Raw genomic sequence first — 16,812 nt, 5'->3', positions numbered from 1 at the left:
AAAGGATTCTTCAGTGGTGTTGTTCCATCTCTAGAAAGAAGAAATTGCAGTTTTATGTCTCTTTATCAATGTGTTGCCATTTCCAAATCTCACTTTGTAGTATTTATTCAAAACCTGGTTGGGCTTGTCAAGTATTTCCTATCAGCATAGTTACTCAAAAATATAATCTATTACATATTACTATTACTGATTACTTCTCACAACCTCTAATGCGATTACTTTACTCATTACTTACAGATAAAAGTAATCTTAGTTATAGTTATATAAAGCTTATAGTGCTATTTATAAGTGAAAATCAAGTGTGGTCTGTTTGGATGACATTGGGTTTTTATGAATAGTTTTTACAAGTCTGCGAAGTAATAATTCCGGAGCGAATGACATAAAATTCATCAAACTGTGAACTCCTTCAGCAATAGAAGTCTCCAAATCGACATCCCAGTAATGTAGTAATAAATCCTAGTGACAGACATTTGAACAGGAAAGAGGCTACAATGTAACTTGCGTAATTACAGTTACTTTATCCTTCAAAGTTCAAAACAGGACTACTGTTATCCACAGTATTTATGATGACAGACTACTTAGAATGAAAATCAAATGAAATTAAATATCTGAAGCTAAGGTGTTTGATCTAGTAGTTGATTTTGTTGTTAGTTTGGAGCCCTATAATTCCAATCTTAACATTAAAGTGAATGCACTGTGATCCAGGCTATTTGAGGTCATTTGGGAAAATTGCAAAGTTGCTTTATCCCACATGAATGGACCAATTGAACTCCCTACAAATTACATTACTGGTAAAATGAATAGGGCTCTAGATACATACATGTAAAGCAAGTAATGAAAGACAGGAATGGTAATGTTATTAAAAGATTTTAACCTTTAATGCTACACCAATTTCTGACAGGAAAAAGTAAATACATTACAGTAAATCATCATTTTGTACCTTGTTACACACCTACAGTAGTTACCCTCCAATACCTGGTTAGACTCGTCAACATGCTGATAGTAGAAATGAACGAAATCCTGTAATTGCTACCTCGAAAAGTACTTCCAACCATCTCACAAGGTTTCAAAAACTTTTTTGACAATAAGAAAATTTTCCTACTGTATTCATTTTGTATTCCCCTTCTGTACAGTATGATAAGAGTGTGCGTTTGCGCAGAGAGATGCTCAGTGGTTTACCTGCAGCACATATCCAGGCTCACAGCTGAACGACACCACTTCGTTTACCATGTAACGATCACCGCTCTTAATACCATTGGCTGGCACTACAGGCTCCGGGCAGGTAGTCAGACCCACAGCTGGACACAACACAGAAAGCGAGAGAAAAGTGTCATGCTCATCCAAGCCTGCCTAAAAGTAGAAAATTACACAGAAGCCTCAACAAATAAATGTATCTGTTTTGTCAATATTTAGTGTGTCCAATTTCACCTTCATTACAGCTTCCCTTCTTTTCAGGAGTCAGTTCTTCAAAGCAACCTGCAGGGATATTTTTCCACGCCTCCAAAATTCAGTCTTAGAAGTTCGTTGCACTTTCTGCTTTTCATGACTCAAGCAGTCTCAAACACATTCAGTCTGGATTCTGAGGTGGTCAGTCCTTTGTTCTGAGAACACCAGCAGCAACAAGGGGAGAAAGTGTTTTCTGTCTCTCTCCTTTTCTCAGTAAGGGCTTCTTGACACCTACACATCCTTTCAGACCATAGTGTTGTCTTCTCACAGCGGAAGGATGGACTAGATCTACAGCAGCTTGAATTTCTCCTCTCTCTCAAAGATGAAAGTGCTGTTTATCTGATGGGGACAGTTTTGGTGTCTACCGGGCCTTGCAGGTGGTTGTATTTTTCAATCACTTCAAAAATGATTAAAAGCTAAAGAGCTTTTAAAAGATTATTGTAGTAGCAGGTCAATACTGAAGCATGGGATGGCCACCCAGGTGTGTCCTTTAACAATCTCCATTTAACAGGCAGGTCTATTTGACAGAATTACGTATTATATCAAATGCTGAGTGGGGACGTTACCATAGCAATGTTTTTGCTTAGGTGTGTAAGAGAGGACGCTTTCTCTGCTACCTTTGTTTAGATTGCAGCACTTAGCGGGGGCCCTGTTGCAACAGTGTGCTTTTAAAATGCTCAGTAATTTCCCCCAATGTCATAGACAGTGGGTGTCATGTTTACATGCACAATACACAAGCTCAATAAAATAGCACTATAACACTTGAGACTAAAGCATACGAGACTCAAATCCCACCAGACCTTTTTGGACAACAAACCTGAAAGTTTAAATGTTGGCAAATTCAGTCAAATGGTTGGATGCAACTAAGTACTGTTTGGATAAGATTAGTTTTACACGGTGAGGTTGGATAATGTAATTATTACAGGTATTTCTCAGTGATTTCAGGCTTGTCTGTATCTGGTATGTTGGTTACTTTTTATGGACTGTGATTCTAGTGGCTTTTAGCTACTATCAAACCTGCCATAGTGCATGAAGAAGCACCCAAATCGATCATAAACCACTAGGTTTGAAAATTTGTGGATAATGATTTATGATGATGCTAGACATAGACACTCTCAATCTTTTGTATTTAATGCCATTATTATGAAGCTTTTTTAACATAATTTACATCTGAGAAATGCCTAAAACTACACGATTTCAATAACACAATAAGAAAAATAGAAGAATAAGTACTAAAAAAGAACTTTAAACTAATAGATTTGTTTGTTTATATTAACTCCAGTAACTTACAGATTTTCACTTTTGTAGCACATCAATGCCTTGAATGCTTTGTCTTAGGTGCAAGCAAATCCGTGAATCTTTTCAGACTATATGCTTTATATTAGTTTGTTAATTTAACCTGCAAAGTGCACATTAGGGGTTAAAAAAATGTACAATTAGTCATCTTATTGTGTTTGCGGTGTGTTGCTGCTTAAATAATTGCCCCAAACTGTTAGAAATCCAACTATAAAAATGAATGATTGATGCATCCTTAGTAACTTGAAAGCCACACTGCTCACACTCATATTACCCTCACCAGGCAGACAGGAGCCCAGATAGTGAAGCCAGGCGTAAAGGTGAGCAAGTGAGCCAGCTGTCCATATGAAAGTACAACTATTTCTGCACTAATAGCAGTTCTGTTTGGGAATCATAATGGATGCTGCGGTCAGTAATTCAGACTTGACATTTTATCCTGTGTTCAGATGCTCAACTGAGCCGAGCTGATTGTTATTATTGTACCACCATGGGCCATTACACCTCCGGTTCAGGGAGCCTAATTGGACTCTCCCTTGACAGAGTGTGCCATAACTCTGGGACGCCTTTAGAGTTCACTTATTTATGGTGATTTAGCGCAGAGGGCCGGAGGAGTGAAAGATATCTGCAGTATTTTCGGAGCTACCTGATAGGCACAATGGCAGGCATTAAGATAAGGGAAGTGCTTAATGCTCTTTTGGACGGGGGCATCACTCTGTACTATGCTGTTTTAGCCACTAGCCACTGGCCAGCTTTCTAAATGGATCCAGGCAGAGAGGCAGACAAATTGGGCTGTCCAGTTGAGTGGACTAAGGGTAGAAATAGACAAATGGATGTGGGATGTGAATTAGGTGAGGTGGCGTGCATCAGGGCCTAGTGGACAAAAGGCCGTACGCCACATGCACACATACTTAAGGAAACGGAGGATCCCTGATGCTATCAGAGTTCAGGCCACAGGCCGGGACCCCATCTCGGAATACAAAGGAGAACTGCGCATCCCCAAACCGCAGCACCTTGCCTTGGAGACTTAAAGGCATCCCTCCAGAAAATGACTTCCACCACACTGCTCTCTCCAAAAATGTCACCGGCATTTAAGGAGCTTTTAGGACCAAAGTGTGCCAAGTGTAAAAATGCCATAGGCTACAGAGCTGTCATTTATCTACAAAATGTATTTTAAGCAATTACAACATAAAAGGGTGAATAAAAGGCTCAGTGCTGTGTACAAATTAAACACTACATCAGCAAATAACTAAACACCTTTAAAAGGCACATGCTTTACAGATCTCGCCTTTTGTTGATGGTCTAGTAACAAGTTAAAGTGGATTTTCACTGGTCTATTTCAACAACTTTCCAAAGAATTCACGAAGGGGAAACAATAAGAACCACGCAGAATGTTTCACAGAATCTGAACATTGTGCTCAAGTTAAATATGTGATGTTGGCCATGCTGAAAAATTGTTGAAAATCTGTCAAATTCACTTTTCTTTTGGTACTCCGATGTTTCAGGAGCATTTAATTTATTTATTACTTTGTGTTAATTTTTTTTCATTTTATTTAAATTATTGTTTGCTTTGCTGGACAATAACTTCACGTTTTACTTGTTAAAATACTCATTATGATTGCAGTTATAATTAATAAAATAGTATAGTGCATATTATATTATAACCATGAGCACAACATTGTGCAAGCTGTACAGTATTGTAGACCCTTCACTGATTCCATTTCCTGTCATAAAAGCCATTTAGTACAAGTTGTTCATTTTTCAGTGTCAGGAAAAAAGCAGCAATATCTAACAGTAAATTTCATGGAAGTCTCAACAACTAAATATCACATTTTTCAGTATTTGGTGTGTCTCCTCTTCACCCTTATCATAGCTTCCACTGTTTTCAAGAGACTTGCTTTCAGTTTTTCAAAGAAATCCATACCTCCAAAGTTCAGTTTTCTCATGATCCAATACTTCCTTAAGGCTTGGACTCTGGAGTGGTCAGCCCATTGCTCTGAGAACTCCAGCAGTTTCTTTGTTGATTTTAATTTCTCAGTAAGGGCTTAACAGATACACATTCTTACTCATAGTGTTTAGTTATCGTCTCACAGTGGACGGATGGACAGAAAGTCCATTTTGTCTGCATCTCTTAATAATATTTTCAACAGTTTTGGAAACTCTTCTTTTTACACTTATTTTCCTTTGATTTCCTCCTTCCTTATGCAAATGGATTATCTATCTAATTTCAGAAATATCTCGACTCGTATTTAATGGAAATGTTCATTGGAAATGAAATGACTAATATCTGAATAATACTTTTTCTATCTTTATTTTCTATTGTTCTCTATTGTTCATGACATACGGACATAAAACAACTTACTAGAATTCCTGGACACACTATTAAGAAGGATCATCCTATTCTTATCTTTAAAGCTCTCCTCTGGCAACCTGAGTCCTTTAGAACAGGGGTGCCCAGTCCTGGTCCTGGAGACCTAACACCCTGCAGTAGTTCCGCCCTTAATCTAACACACCCGATCCAAATAATAAAGGCATTTAGGAGCATCTGAATATTAGAGCCAGGTGCACTGGACCTGACATCTCCACAGCATGATAGATGTCCAGGACCAGGATTGAGCATCCCTGCATTAGAACATACTATTTTCCCTCTTAGTTCTCCTTTGCACTACTCACTTTTGTACTCAAGGTGAAATCCGGCAGCGACGACGCTGATGTCGGTGTGGAAGTGAAGGTAGAGCTGGTTGGAGGTGCTGTTCAACAAGGCTGGCGCTGTCGTACCTGGAATACAATATGAGAGCCGTGTGAGTGAGAGAAGAGGAGCAGAACTCTAAAACGCCTTCGAGCCGAGGTCGGCCAAATTAGCCGAATGCTTATGGAAGGACGGCGGTTCGGGAGAAGGTGAGCAGCTGTTAATCATGCTGCAGGAATCTTTCTCGCTCATGAAAGCCGAGCTCTGTTTGGAGGTCATCCAAACGAAACGAAAGACAAGTAAAAAGAGACTGAGGGGGAACAAAAAATTCATCATTTTTTCTTTTTTTTTGACGGCTCTTGTAATTGAAGTTTGTCACTGGTCTTCTAACACCCAAGCTAGCATGAAAGAACTTTCATCTCATGTCTCTAGGGGAGTCAATCATTATCCTACTCAAAAAAGAAAGGAAAACAGGGGTGTTATCTCTGCTTTGAGTGGCCTCACTTTTCTCATAATGCTTCCAACTATATGTGAGATGGACATTCACTTATATAGCACGCTGCAGACGTACGCATGCCGAGAATGAACTGATTGACAGTTCGTTCATAGCTCCAAACTGATTGAAATGCAGCAGACAGAATGACACTGCACAGAAATAGCAACAACTGTATATGTGTCTGTGTCATGATGAACCCCTTCACATTTGTGAAGCTGTCTTTGTGTCTTTACACCTTAATAAACCTCACATGTAGGCATCTGCATGCCTGTGGTGTTATACAACACGGCAGTCCACGTACAGCGCAAATACTGTCATTTATAATATTACCTGGAGCCTTTCTTCTAAAGAAAGCTGTAATTCAGACTTCTTCAGGCCTATATTAGTTGGAACATGAGTAATTATTAGTATTCACCAGAAACAAACATATCAGTCTCCCCACAGGCTTCCCTTTCTTTATTTGTTCCCCCTATTTCTCTTACTGATGTCCTCACGGGAATTCAGGTAGACTTCAAACACTGCGTATCTAATGTAAATAAGATGAATCTTGTATAAAAAATGAATAACAAAAGACTGCACATGCTCAGTATGCTGAAATCCAGATGGATCACATAAATGTGGTCCTTTGCTTTATGTTAAAGGAATTCATTACTCAAAAATTCAATAAAAATGATGTTGGTAACATAGAAATGAACATAGAAACAGTCTTAACGTTGCTAATGGAGAATGTGAACATGGGGCACAAATAAGATCATTCAATCTTGTTTTCATTCACTGTTCCTGGTAATAGTATTTGAATCTTTGAATGAAGCATGTGGTCTGTCATCTATTCAGTTGACAAAAAATACTGAAGCAACACACAATTTGAACAGCCTGGACTAACGTCTGTGATTTGTGTTTGAGAAGTGAAAATAAGTTAACATGTTTAACTAAATATGCCATTTTTCTGAAAATTGCAGTGCACATTTTCTATTTATTTGCTGAGCTTAAAACAAAAATAAAACAGAAAATATAAAATGTGTCATCGCTTTTACATAGGCCAGATTTAATGTTTTATTTTTCCCCCAATCCATCACATTCAGCAGTTAAACAGTAATTGTGCATAAAAATGTGCAGAAATAATAACTTATTTCCACTCAGAAAACCTGCAAAACATGTTAAAACTCTCGTATACGATTGGATTTAAATTGGTTCCAAATCCGACAAGGACACAGCTGGACACCTACCTTATATATACACTCTTTGTCCTTTTTATCAGCTTTACTTTCCAGACAGGAGCACTCTGAAGTTCTACAATAACAATTGCTCTGCATACTTTGTCAGCCCCCTTTCGCCCTATTCGTTAATGGTCCGGACCCCCACAGAGCAGGTGTTATTTGGGTGGTTGATCATTCTCAGCACTGCAGTGACACTGATGCGGTGGTGTCATGATTGTGTGCTTGTGTATTTCATCCTCGAGTCCTTCACCAGTGGTCACATCACACTGCCCACATGATGCTATTGGCTGAATATTTTCAGTCTAGTATCGAGGTGTTTTTAAAACTCCAGCAGTTCTGTGCAAAAGCCAGAGACCAACCTTCATTTATTTAATCTACCATCAGAACGGCCATTATGTACGTTATTCAGTTGCATATATATATATATATATATATATATATATATATATATATATATACACACACATGATTTACCATATATATATATATATATATGGTAAATCATTATTTCGCTTTTAATTCAGCTTCCTTTCATTTCAAGAGGCTCACTTTAATAAAAAAAAAAAAAGATTTAAAAATCTGTACAGATATTTTTCCACACCTCCAAAGTCTCTCAAGTTCCAGTTAATCTCAAACACATTCAGTACTGTATTAAGAACACCAGCAGCTTCTGTGTTTGGTTTGCAAAGGTTCTTCTTTTGTGTCTATTTCCTTTTCTCGAAGAGGCCTCTTGAGAGCTACACACAGAACTGTCTTCATATAGAGCCGAGTTGTCTTCTCACAGTGGAAGGACAGACACTTCATCAGATAAATGAAGGATGGTGTCTTACTTTTGCCATGTAATTTATAGCTAAAATTTATAGCTAAAAAAGTTCTGTCGATTAATCTGAGGTACTAGGCAGTTTTCACTTTCCTGTACTCAAATTGCTGGGTTAGTGCTGTTGGTCTGGCTAATGTGCTTTAGTGGTGTTAGTGGTAGGGTAGTGTATGCTGTGGTTGTCTATCAAGCCTGCTGGATAGGCCGTCATGCCTTGCCTTGGTTTACGACTGACTGGCTGCTCTTGGATGTGGATTCCTGTTTTTTGGACCATATTCTTCACAATGATTACATATTCAGCAACTGAACTAAAAAGTTTTGGCACTCATGCTCGTCTGGACCCTTCAACATTTATGTCAGAGTCTTGGGTTTACACGCCAACCTAGGTATATTCACCAGTCCTGGCGCTCCCATAACTCTCACCATGCCCCATCCTCACACATTCCAGTTATTTGGTCACAGAGGCGGATCACCAAGGATCATAAACACATATGTGGAATCACTCCTGATTATCTTCGCCCTCTTGCGCAATCTAGCACTTACTCCTCCCTTGGAACATTCCCTGCAAAAATAGGTCTTTTGAACTGTCGCTCCATTACTAACAAGGCATCAATTATAAATGACTTGATCACTGAGAAAAGCCTGGACATGCTCCTCCTTACTGTAACATGGCAACAAGCAAGGGATAACCTGAACCTAAATCTATTATTGCCCTCTTGATTTACTTACTTATCTAAGCCACGTCTTACAGGTAAAGGAGGTGGCCTGGTTGCTGTTTTCAACACCAATTTGAATATCAAACAGTTGGATTTTCATGATGTGACTACCTTTGAATATTTGGCTATGAAGGTTCTTTCATCTGTGCCACTCCTGTTGTTGTTAATATACCACCCTCCTAAATCTCCTGCTAATATCTTTCTATCAGAGCTGAATGAAGTACTCATTTTAGCCTCATTTCTGTCACATGCTATTATGTTTCTGGGCGACTTTAATATTCATGTCAACACTAGCTGTACACTCTCTACCAAACTCTGCAGTATTTTTGAATGTTTTGGACTGATTCAGTATGTTGATTTCCCAAAATATTCATGGTCACACACTTGACTTGCTCTGTTCCCATGGTTTAAATTATGTTTCAGTATTTGGTTTTTGTTGTTGGTTTCTCTGACCACAAACTCATTGAGTGTGGTCTTGGTTTAGTCCTCCCTAAATCCTACAAGAAATCTACTATTTCTTTTTGTAATCTTACCTCTGTTCCCACTAACACATTCTCCAAACTTCTCCAGACCTCTACTCTTTCTGATCTTACTAAGCTGTCCTCTCCTGAAGATTTTGTCACATGCTACAATAATACTATCTCTGAAATACTCAATACTTTTGCTCTTCTCAATACTAGATATGTTCCTGCTGTTCGTATTCACCGTGGTTCACTCCAGAACTTTTAGAGCGGTTAGAGCACCTGTATAAGAAAACTGGTATTTCAGTTCATTTCTGACTTTTTACTGAACGTATTTCCACTTATAAAGCTGCATTAAACACTGCACACTCTCTTTCATACTATAAACAAACTTCTTCAACCTCCTTCACCACCCACCTTGAACTACTCTGTCAAGTGTGAAGCATTTTTGGATTTTCTTCTGGATAAAATGAATAAGATCTACCTGCATTTCCCTGTAACAACCGGCATTTCTTTTTCTCAGGCCTCTGTTTCACTCTCACCTGATAATGGACTCTCTGTTTTCTCCCCTGAGAACTCTCCAACGTGTCTGAGATTATTTCCAAATCCTCTACTTGTACATCTCAACTAGATCCTGCTCCTAAACCTACTCTTAAGTGTGCTTCCTCTGTTATTGCACCACTCATAGCTCATATGATTAATCTATACTTTTCATTAGGCACTGTTCCTCAATCTCTCAAAATATCTGCTGTTACTCCTATCCTAAAGAAGCCTGGGTTGGACCCATCCTCACAAGCCAACTACAGACCTATCATCAATCTCCCTTTCTTAGCTAAAGTTATGGAAAGAGTTGTAGCCTCTCAGCTGCATGACTTTCTATCTTCCAGTAAACTCTATGAGCCTTTTCAGTCTGGTTTCTGCACCCTACACAGTACTGAGTCTGTCTTTGTAAAGGTTTTAAATTACTTGCTGCTCTCTACAGATGCTGGATTTCTTAGCATCCTGTTTCTTTTAGATTTAACAGCAGCTTTCGACACCGTTAACCATAATCTTCTTATATAGACTATCATCTGTTGGCATTACTGGCCTTGCCCTTCAGTGGTTACAATCATACCTTGCTGATAGGCATCAATACATTTCTATGGGCTCCCACAAATCTGGCATCGCTCCTGTTGATCGTGGTGTACCCCAAGGATCTGTCCTTGGCCCCCTACTCTTTATCATTTACATCTCCCCACTTGGTCAGATCATCCGCAACCATGGTTTTAACTTTCACTGCTATGCTGATGATATTCAAATTTATGTCAGCACTACTTCCCTCTCTGCCTCCAACCTGGCTTTCAGTTCTTGTGTCAGAGATATGAACATTTGGTTGCAAACTAATTATCTAAAACTAAACGCTAATAAAACTGAGGTTCTGTTCATTGGATCTAAAAACTCACTTTGCCAGGTATTGAATTTTTCAGTCAACATTGATGGTGTCGATATTAAGCCAGCCCAATTTGTTAAGAACCTTGGCTGTCTTCTTGACTCGTCTCTTACTTTCGAGTGTCACATTAAGCTTGTCATTAAAACTGCATTTTATCATCTGCGTAACATTCCACGCTTATGCCCTATGCTGAGTGACACTGATGCTAAAATGTTGATCAATGCCTTCATCTTCTCTCGCATCAATTACTGTAACTCACTTTTCTATGGCCTTCCAGTTAAACTAATCAATCATCTTCAGTACATCCAAAACTCAGCAGCCAGGGTTCTTACCTCCTCCAAGCACTCAGCTCATATCACTCCTATTCTTCGACAGTTGCATTGGCTTCCTATTAGTTTCTCGGATTAAGTACAAAATCCTTCTTTTTACCTTCATGGCTTTACATGGTCTGGCTCCGACATTCCTTTCTGATCTCATTTCTTTATATTGTGCCTCTCGTGCTCTCCGATCTTCTAATGCTGGACTCCTCACAGGTCCCTCAATTATAATTTCTACTATGGGTGGCAGATCTTTCAGTTCTGCTACTCCCAAACTCTGGAATTCTCTACCTTCCACACTTACCTTGCTCTTCTCTGTCTTCCTTCAAATCTCTTCTAAAAACCTTCCTTTTTTCCTCTCTGTAGTCTTTTTTTTTTTTTTTTTGATGATGATGATGTAAAGCGTCCTTGGGTTTGTGAAAAGCACTATATAAATTGAACTTATTATTATTATTATTATTAAAATGGATTCTAAAAAAATGTACATAGGAAAGCGGTCAGTGAGTGTATAATTGAACCCCAATGTTAAAAGCCAGCGACCAGTGATTGCCAAGCTATTCCTATGTGACATGCATTTTGCTGTGTGGATATTGCGATAGTATGACTCATGCTGTTCTAGTCAGTAGTAGGCATGTATTAGTCCCAGTGCATTACGCTGATGACTGAAGCCTGAAAAATGCTCCTTTGCGCTTGAATGACTTGACTAATAATTTCTGGATGAGGTCTGACAGCCCCATAGAGCTCGTCAAGTGTCCGGCTATTCAGCACTCCTTCATTTCCATTAGCTAGGCGGCAATCTGCCGCATTTCTTAGACCTGTCAGATGAGCATGTGATGAGCCTAAATAGATTTTGCTGGATTGAATATGGTAGATTTAGAGTAGTGCATTACATTAGATGCCAGCAGCAATTGTTATGACAAGGAAATACCTCTAAGGAAATACCTCTATTAGTGATGAACAGCTTTAGAGTGGGTGGTCTTTTCGTGGGAAGGGTGAGGAGTGTTCTTCCTGCGTACACTTCCTTTAAGGCTTTATGGTACATTTATGCTGTGTTAATTTCTGTAAAAAGAGGTCACGCCCACGTGTCCTTAAAGAAGACCTTAAAGGAGCAATAAATAGCAGTTTTGTGTCGCGCATGTCAATCACGCAACTGGCATGCTGCTGATCTTATGCCTGGCCAAATGGCTTGGCATGAAAGCAGAAACAGAAGGAAACAGAAGGAAGGCATGTCTGACTGTCAAACTTCAGCCAAAAAAAGAGAATTTCATTCAAAAGCTTCAGTTTAGTTTAATTCCTCACTATGCAGTTTAGAGGAAACTACAAAGTAAAGTTGGTGAACTTGGCTTGCCAAAGTCCATGAGAAACCTATGTGGAATGTGGAAACTATGAAAATGGCTAAACAGTCTAACACTTGAATTCTAGACGTGTGACTTTCAATTAAGCTACCAGTTTATTTATTGGTTGTAACTTGAAATCGCTCGGTTTCTATGATTAGATTTCTATTCTATTAGAGTTTCTATTCTATTCTATTCTATGCTCGGTTTCTATTCTATTAGACAGATGAGTACTCCCTATATGAAAGCAGCCATGTGCTTATGGAGCCATACACTTTCTCTAAAATGTCGCGGTTGTAGCTGAAAGCAGAAAATACCTGGGTTTCTACAGGAGGGTGCACGAGTGAAAGAAAGGAAAGCAGGTTAAGACGAGCCAGAATTAATTATTTCAGTCAGTATGAAATTGTCATGTTTTGTGTCAACGTATGGATAGTTTGATCATATTTGATAGCTTTATGTTTGATGCTTGAAAAAAATGAAGGAGAATGAAGTCAAACTGTTTCTATGAGATGAGGTATGAATAAATGAATAACTGGATTATATAGACAAGTTTTTATCCATATGAAGTGCAGTTTGTATTTTGGGTCAAGAACTAATTTTTTTATGTGAGGTCTAACAGCTATTACTAAAATGTTTCTATGGGAAGATGAAGGGATAAATGAGAAAGGCTCAAAGGCGAGTGGTAAAAATCAAGTGGGTGTGTGTTTCGGTTAGGTTTCCTATGAGAGTGTCCATTGGTTTTTGTCATTAGACACAATTATTCACCCAAAGAAATGTAAGCAAAACATATTTCCCTGACCACTTCTATCACAAATCCATATATTTTTTTTAATGAATACAGAACTATATACTGAAGGAAATAACATGGAAATAAGGGAAATGCACCTGTACCTGTAGCCAGCAGCAAGTGTGCTTCTACATTAATACAGTGTGCTCTGACGGTGCTGTCCACTACGACAGCCTACCTAGCCTCCTCAGGTGCATTTGACCTTAGGTGAACAGCAGTCATGAAAACATGGAGAAAATAAAAAGTAATCCAACAATATGTTATCTATAGCAAAGAGTCTTTAGTTTAGGGTGTTTGAGAATGTGATATTATGTAACATTTGGAGAAATTTAGACTATCAAACCAGAAGATCCATTGCTCAGCATCACCAGGAACCACTTACATTAACAGAAAGGGGTGTTTTTTATTTACAAAATGACCAAACCCAGCCTGTTGTTTTTGCATGATGTGTAGGAATACGTGATTTTAGAAGTGGCTCAATCTTTGGAAAAACCTGTTCATTAAACATTTATAATACATTTGACCTGATAATTCTTGTATAGCCTGCAACATGAGTGTTTTTGTGCAACATTTACAATAATAGCCTATGTAAGGAATTTTAGTCATTCACTCATTCTCAGCCACCACAATTTCTTAGTGCAAAAACTGCATACTACATTGCATGTCCAAAGGTATCCAGACAACCATCCTAATTAGAATTCAGCTAAAATTCGGCTACTATAAGGTGCACCTATCGCTGACATAGGTGTTCATTTACACACACAGCTTATATAATATATATGATTATATATAATTACAATGAATTAAATTGAATAAAAATTATATAAATAATACATATTTTATATATAATCTCTTTAGAAAAGTGCTAAAATAGAACAGGACGCTCAGGAGCAGCCACACTGCATGCCACCATGCCCAATGCCAAGTGTCAGCTAGAAAGGTAATGAAGTCCCACAGCATTAAACTGCGGATCAGTGGAACTGCATTCTCTGAACTGATGGAGCTCCATTCAGTACCTTTGGGATGAGTTGGAGTAACCCAGAACTAATCATTCACCATCAGTACCTGACCCCACTAGTACTCTTGTGACTGCCATCAAATCCTCACAGCAAATCTTGTACAAACTCATCCTAGAAGAGTAGAGGCCATTACTACAGCAAAGATATAATAAACCACCAATTAATACTCTTGATTTCAAAATAAACGTGAGCCTGAGCAGGTGTCTACAAACATTTGGACATTCAGTGTATGTGAACCAGCTCTAGTGGCTCTGGTTTGCTCGAGCAGCAAGAACGCACTGAAATAGGAATGAAAGTCTAAATAAAGTATAAGTAAGGGATAGAATGAACCAATGGCGGTATGAAAAGCAGAAGACTTTGCTTCTTTACTCAAAAGGAAGTTTGGTGGTTTTAGCTTAAAAGATGTCAAAACAGGAGTAGACAGTAAAAATGGTATGTAAGGACAAAAAGGATTTTTGAAAGTTTGAGGATCATAGGTTAAAAAAAATGTAGGAGAAGAAGAATTCTAAAAATAAAAGTAGAATAAGGATAAGAATGATAAGAAGAAGAAACTGAAGAACAGTAAGATGACTTTTTCCCCAAGCCAACTTAATTATCTGCTCTAGCTGGAAAATAAAACAGCAATGAATTGGCAGCTGGGTGACTCAGCAGTTTGAGATAGGAAAGTGAATGTCACCAAAGGCCAACAAACGAGACTAAATTTCCATATAAAAGTCCCAACTGCAAAAAAAAAAAAACTAAGTGTGTAATGGAATGATGAGATGATAGTAATGCTATGAGCGCTCGGAGATCTCTAATAAATAGACGGGGGAAATCTCCTGACATGCTAATGCATTCTGAGTTTGCTTTGCAGCAAAATTTGGCGGAATTCCTCCAAACCGTCTTCATGGTGAGGAATCACATTATTATGCAATGGATTTGGGGTGGAATACCCCTTTAAGACATCTATCAGTTTTACTGGAAAATTTGAACTACTGTTGTTTATACAATCATATAATTAAATGCCTTCCTTTCTTCAAAGTAAGTAGGAAAAGTATGACCTGCCTAAAAGACTTAAATAACATCTCACAATACTTAAATGTATCATAGCAAGCTGTCCAAATGAGGTAAGTAATTAAAAAAAGTATCTTTGAATAATAACAAAAAAAAAAAAAAAACCTTCCACATTTGTAATTGAATTGGGATGTGATGAGCTGCAATTAATCCTGTATGATGAAAAGAAAGGGGAGACAGGAACACAAAACATATCTGACAGTTTAATTAAGGGTATTATCCTAATGGATTTGTGACTAGAGGAAGAATGAAACGGCTGATTGTGATGAGGAAGCAGGGTGAAGACAAAAAGGCTGAGCAGACAGACGATGGACGAGGGGCTAGCATGTTTTAAATGGGCCACTTAACACCATGTATAACGCAACCCGGTCACGGTGCCATGTTTGAGAATGGCTCCAGATCAGTACAAGTTAAAAACGAAGAAGAAGTGCCTGCTTCATCACCATCTGAGCTTTCTCGATCACAGGAATGCATCAGGTGAACTTTCGGAACGTTTTCTGGGCTGGGTAGTGAGTGGGCGGTGCAGTGTTTAGCAAGTGTGCTGGAAGAATTAGAGCTGTGGGGAAAGAAAGCTATGCTGGAGTTGGTGTGAGACCATGCCAAGATGAATGTAGCCAGAAGCAGCCCGTGCTCCCCAGCCGAGTGACCTTTTGCTGGTGCACTAGTGCAGCACTGGGGCCGAGTTCGGCGCAGGCATGTTGAAAGTGCTGCTGCAGGCCTGGCCACAAATCTCTCTGCCGGGAGAAGCAGCAGAAACAGATTAAGCCTCCTCCCTCTTAGGAGGACCTCAGCCTCTCTGCTCTCCTGCTGTGAGCGCTTTTCTTTGTTTGGTTGCTTTACTACATTAAATGCATTGTACAAAGACAATGCACTGCAGACAATGTCTTACTTCCTGTAGACTGGATTTGACCCACTGAAGGTTTATTTATGTAAACAATAAAGTGAAGCATGTTGGGTTGCACTCAAATGTTGGCTTTAAAAAGAAAGATGATGATGTAGATGATGACTAATATTACTAATCTATTTATTTAAAAGTAAACATTTTTTTGAAAATATTAGCCTTTTAGAAAATTCAAGTGCATTATTTGTTTTCACTAATTACATTAATTATTAAATTAATAATTAGTTTAACAATCCAAGCAAACAAATAAACATAAAGCAAATGATGCACCATCCTGACTTTTTAATGGTTGCATCTTTCTTGCTTGATTTAATAATAATAATAATAATTTTTATCTGTTTAACAACAAGCAATGCTGTGAGCATCCTTAATTAACAAAATGGTCCAAATACTGGTCAGTTCAGTGTTCTCTACACTCCTGCATGGACAGTTAACGCTAAAATACTCTATACGCATAAGGAAATTAATGACATGTAAACTAATGGCATTGTCTGCAGCAGTCATAACATCCAGTCTTCCAATTAAACACACACAGCTGTTTAGTTGTAGGAATCTTGTTGCGGTAATTAATTGGGATGAAGAGCAAGCAACGTGAGCTGCCAACTGGATCCCAAAAGGTCTCTGGAATTGATACTGCTATTCGTCCAACTTTTAAATGAGGGCATTCATCTGTTGTGTCGAGAATGGCACGGGTTGGCCCGCTCCCAACTTCACTACTTCCACAATTTCAAGGACATAAAACCAGTGGAAGAGACCGGCAACGAGCTTTTATAGTGATATAAAAAAATAATGGGCTCAAAAGAATGACACAATGTGGAGATGAGCACAGTCACCATG

At 38.6% G+C, this 16,812-nt stretch overlaps 1 protein-coding gene across 2 annotated transcripts in view; it reads right to left on the bottom strand.

The window, feature by feature from the left end:
- LOC108425438 (CUB and sushi domain-containing protein 1) overlaps window positions 1-16,812 on the bottom strand; it is a 664,112-nt gene that overhangs the window by 87,473 nt on the left and 559,827 nt on the right. For both annotated transcript variants that reach the window (XM_017694090.2, XM_017694091.2), the window contains exons 37-38: window positions 5,413-5,517; window positions 1,180-1,298 (exon numbers count right to left, since the gene is read on the bottom strand). In XM_017694090.2, the coding sequence (XP_017549579.2) occupies window positions 1,180-1,298; window positions 5,413-5,517 (224 nt within the window). The remainder of the gene's footprint in view (window positions 1-1,179; window positions 1,299-5,412; window positions 5,518-16,812) is intronic.

Source organism: Pygocentrus nattereri, chromosome 5 (genome assembly GCF_015220715.1).
Source record: "Pygocentrus nattereri isolate fPygNat1 chromosome 5, fPygNat1.pri, whole genome shotgun sequence".
In the NCBI taxonomy this organism is placed as follows: Eukaryota; Metazoa; Chordata; class Actinopteri; order Characiformes; family Serrasalmidae; genus Pygocentrus; species Pygocentrus nattereri.
The sequence above is the reverse complement of the archived record's forward strand: the minus strand, read 5'-3'. Positions and strand labels throughout refer to the sequence as shown.